Genomic DNA, 5000 nt, shown 5'->3' on the forward strand with positions numbered 1-5000 from the left:
GTAGCCACTATTTCAAAAATTTGGTAAACAGACACAATCAATAAGTTGGTTTAGGAATTTCAGTTGGGTTCCATGACCAAACATTTATTTAATACTCCGACTTAAGTACAAAGGTGAGGTTTCCTTTAAATCAAAATTTAAGAATTACTATCTACATGTACGTGCTATATTAATTGTTTCGAATGTCAATCTTCACGAGAGCTCAATCAAAGGAATAAATTATTGCAATTTATGTTGTAGCTATAGCTGTAAATGCACCATTTCCCTATGGAATTAAGTTAAGCTTCATTTATCCTGGCACGCGAATGTGGGGAAAGTAATAATTCCACTCTGTACTGGCTCATGTGAACTGTTTCCTATGTACTACAGCCCTTAGTAGTATAATATTACGTTTACCTTCATCCATTCTTTTTAACATTGTGTCAGGCAGTTGCAGCCTTGGAATATGGATGCAACCAGAGCACTGGCCACTTCCAGGGAAATTTAACCTGCCTACACAGCCTCTGGAAGTTTGGCTAACAAACATACGCAGAGCTTGCTCTCTTTCTGGAATTCCAATGAATTGCAATGCCTCTGTCACTTTAAAGCCAAATACATCGCCACATTTGCATTTGGACTTTATTGATGCCTTGGGAAGGAAGAATGTTTTGGCCTAAAATTCAAATCAATAAGAGGCCATTTAGTTCTTTACACTTATGTGCTTGTACACCCACTAGAACTCTGCCAAGTGTATTGTCACTTATCACTAGGTAAAACTGATCAAATTTTCGATATTTCTCAAGACTTTGCCAAGTGCGTGGTATTGAAATTTCTTGTTCATTGTTAGTGAACTCCTGCAGGTAAATCCTGATAATTCACTCGCTGGACGCGTTAACCTGCAATAATTATATCAAACGTTATAATATATAACTCTACGAGTATCCCAGACTCTACAAGCACCTTATGTGGACTTGCAGAGGACTCCTCAACAATCTGCTTTACGATGCCCATATATTCGTCCTCCTCGTCTGCACTGTATAGTGTCGCCACTCCTTTCCTGCTCTCATCATTGCTCTCGAAAAGCTGGTGAAGTGTGGGCACCACTTTTTCTGCAAAATGTGACTTAACAGCCCCAAAATGGTACTCCATATGGAGCTTCTGCAAAATCTGAAACAAATGGTAAAATGGCGTAACAATTACTTTCTTCCTTCAAGTACGATTTTTATTTACAGAAGTTCTGCATAGTAAGTTGTTCAACTTCATGGTTCATAATTCAATTTTAAAAAAATAAACCTAGTATTACATTGAACCACAACATCTGCTTAGCAGTTTCAGAATAAGCATGTCAATTTTTTCTGCAACAACAACAAGTGCTGATGCAATAGCATTCTTAATTGGTCAGCTCAATTATTATTCAGCTTACACTCAACTGCACACAATAATTATTATTATATATTTGACAGCGTCATCACAATGATGAAGGTTTTAGCTAGCATGGTAGTTAAGTACTTTTACCTGATCTTTCTTGAAGTCTCCCTTTGTTCAGTATAAAGTGAAATTATCAGAGTATTTTAATTACCTTTCCAGTGGAAAACAGGAGAAGGGCATAGTTTAGTTGACTACGCATATCCAGCTGGCTCTGTTCTAGAACAGGGCTGATTTCTTTAAAAAGAGCATCATTTCTCATGTTTTTGAAGTCCTCCCTTAGTCCGATAAGTGTTCCAACACTAAGCACTGCCTTGTTGAGCGTTGGTTGCAATGACGCCTTTAATGCAAGGCTTCCTCCTAGTGTCTGTACACCAGTAATTCTTTCAAAAGGAATGGTTGCAATTCTTGAAAAGACTCTAAAATGATGTTGTAGAAACCATGTTGTAAAGGAGCAAGTGAAAGAATATATCAAATATATTAATTAAAATTTACAACAGACTTGGATTAATCAAATTGGGTGACCCTGTAGTGGATCCCAATATTAGGAGTAGAAATGCTCCAAGTCCCTAAATGAAATACTTTGTTAACGTTATCACCTCTTAAAATACCAGTAACTAATCTACAGTGGACAGTTGTGCTTGAGAAAAAATGTTCTGGCTGGTTACACTCTTTCCTTGTTTTGTTCTTAAACAAGATTTAATGCTCCTGACAGATGGTAGATTAGTTAAGTTGTATAGTTTCTAAAGAAACTGTTAGTAATAATAATTATTGTGCTTTGTAAAGAAACTGTAATAATTTATATTATGCTCTGTCTACTGGCAAGCAAAAAACCCAGTTGATGTTGGACTTTCAATACATCCCACTAAATAATCGACCATTTTCTCTGTCAGTAGTGAATTTTCAGGGCTAATGTAAATATAATTTAAGCACTAATTAAATTTTAAAAAGAACCAGCTGGCAGTGGGAACAGGTTTTGAAACAACAACCTCCACATTTCAATCCAGTCCTCCACATGTATGCTGCCTCCTCCCGAGTGATTCACTTACCCATAGACTAGAAGTTAAATTAATGGTAAATCCACATGATAGCCATTTTTTCTTTTTCAAATAATTATAGGACCTTTTTAACTCAATGCTAGATTAACTAAGTAAGTGATATAACATTATGCCTGTTCATCCTTAGACAACAAAAAATGATAAGCAGATATTAAGTTGCATCCTCTTCATCCTGGCTTTGGTGGTAGAGCTCATAGTGCTCAGCTTTCACATTAATTATCGCTATATATGCTGACAAAGACAATCAAATAATACCGTGAAATCTTTTCCTTTTGACTTTCTCGCCTTTTTTTTGACCTGTAAACACACTGAGGGTTCATGGTCATCCGTGGTATAGACCTTGGTTGGCAGGCCTTCTCTACTTTTGCCGTCTGCCGTTGGGACTGTAAGCAAACAGCGAAACAAAAAATTATTAATAATAATTAAAGTAACTTACCTGCACATTTACAATAAAACTGACAGGTTTTAAGTGATACTGAAACAAGATGTTCATTCCTTTATATGCACACAATAATTGGGTTAATTGTTAATTATCAATAGTTGCCATGATGCTTATACAGTCAACGCAAATTTAAAATTTGAATTTACTTGAACTAAACAAAAAAAACATGCCGAGAAGGGAGGAGAGTTAATTCTTTTTTTTTTTGCACTAGTTAGTTTTAAAAGGCCACGTTTGATTGTATATCAATATTCTCAGATGGCTCCGAGGCTTTCAGGACAAACTTCTATATTCAGCATGGTTGTTTTTTTTTTTTTTTTTTAATCCAAGTCTCTTATGGGAATTGAGAGACAAAACAAACTTTAAAAATTTGCAATTTTGACCTGAAAGCCTCAAAGCCATGTAAGAATAATTATTAATATATCGAACGTGGCCATAAACTGCAACTGTGTTACACATTTTATACCAGTAATCCACTGCAGTGCATAAATCTATCGGTGTCAAATTTACTGCATGTGTATTTGAATTTGCCTAAACAACTTCTCATAGTACATAATTATTAAACATTATTATCAATTACTTCTCCATTTGTTGTTGTTATTTGAGTAATTTATTTACCTGGTTGAATGTTTGCACTGTCAGAGTTTCCAATGTATTAAAGTCGGACACATCATCCCACCAAAATGGGAGTGTCCTTGAGCAGGATAACTTCAACACACCAGCTAGGGTGCACTCTATAAAAGATTATTTGGTTACTACCAGAAACTCATCAGAGGTTGAAATGTGTAATTCGTGTTCTATGCTCATGAATTTTCATTCTTCTTTGCCCCATATCTGGAAATGCATAGAGTTGCTGAATACAAATACATGCTATATCTTTGAGCACTTGTTGAATGCTCATAGAAGCAAAAGATATTGGATGACTCATTATTGATTGACAAGCACAATGACACTTACAATATAACACTTGTAATGTAAGAGATTTAACCATCCCAAACAAAGGATGTGATCGATCAGAACTGCAGTCACGATTCAACCCTCAAACTTAATTCCTACCATCTGGAACTTTTTGACAAAATGTTGGATTTGAGCGAGTTTTCCTTTTGTGACCCACATCATCGATAAGACATCACTAACCCCATACACTGCCATATTGCATTTCTGCTGCTGGCCAAAAGAGTGTAGCTAGTAGGCACAGTCGCTCACCAGTCATTCTCAATATGTAAAGCATGCCAGATGGTAAGTGGAAAATTTGAATAATAATAATTATGTAATCACATTTTTCTTTGACTTGTGAGCACGTTCTTTAAACCATAACAGCAAGTTATTTCCTTTATTTTGATTGTTAATATTTTTGACATAGGTCCAGTTTGAATTCTGTTAAATCACAAGTGCTCCTTAACTGTGTTTGTCGATCAATCCCATCTTTTGTTTGGGTTCTAGTATCATTAAATTAATGTATGCCACAACTTTCTAGATGGTCCATTTAGGGATGTCCCTGGGTAGTCCATTTAAGTAGTACATGGACTAGGGGTCAGCAAAATTTACCGATCTGATTTCAACTTGCCAATCACCTAATCCACCTAATTGCAAGAAAGGGTACTTTAACCAAGGACTATCAGATTACAACATGTACCTAAAAAGTAGGTCATGGTTACCTATTCAAATGTATTAACTAATTATTGCATACCAAAATTTAATGGGCATACAAAACAATCACAGCAGGTAAACTGATGAAAACATCAAGAGCAATTCAATATTTTATTTAAGTAACATAGCTGTACTGTGCTGTCTTGAATAATTTATAACCAAACCAAAGAATTGCTAACTCCCAACTTGCCTTCCACTCTTGGAGCCATAAACAGGTATGTTTGTCATGATTTCTTTATAAATGGATAAGAATTAACTGTAGTATGGAGTAGAAAAATAAAAATATAAAATTCTCAATTACATTAACCTCCAATACTTGTTTTATCACCTATCAGTGACATAGTTATCTGAACCTCTAGGGATTTCCCAGAAACATGAAGGCCATATGCTAATATGGCTGGAACTCCATCATACAGGCCTACAAGTTCCTCATAATGGAGGGCCAGACC

At 35.6% G+C, this 5000-nt stretch overlaps 1 protein-coding gene across 1 annotated transcript in view; it reads right to left on the reverse strand.

Annotated features, from left to right (window-relative positions):
* LOC138036781 (uncharacterized) overlaps window positions 1–5000 on the reverse strand; it is a 9230-nt gene that overhangs the window by 2920 nt on the left and 1310 nt on the right. The window contains exons 2-7 of the mRNA XM_068882868.1: window positions 4859–5000; window positions 3520–3635; window positions 2718–2845; window positions 1559–1823; window positions 940–1146; window positions 397–652 (exon numbers count right to left, since the gene is read on the reverse strand). The exon at window positions 4859–5000 is cut by the window's right edge and continues 104 nt beyond it. Coding sequence (XP_068738969.1) covers window positions 397–652; window positions 940–1146; window positions 1559–1823; window positions 2718–2845; window positions 3520–3635; window positions 4859–5000 — 1114 coding nt within the window. The remainder of the gene's footprint in view (window positions 1–396; window positions 653–939; window positions 1147–1558; window positions 1824–2717; window positions 2846–3519; window positions 3636–4858) is intronic.

Source organism: Montipora capricornis, unplaced genomic scaffold (genome assembly GCF_036669925.1).
Source record: "Montipora capricornis isolate CH-2021 unplaced genomic scaffold, ASM3666992v2 scaffold_500, whole genome shotgun sequence".
Lineage (NCBI taxonomy): Eukaryota > Metazoa > Cnidaria > Anthozoa > Scleractinia > Acroporidae > Montipora > Montipora capricornis.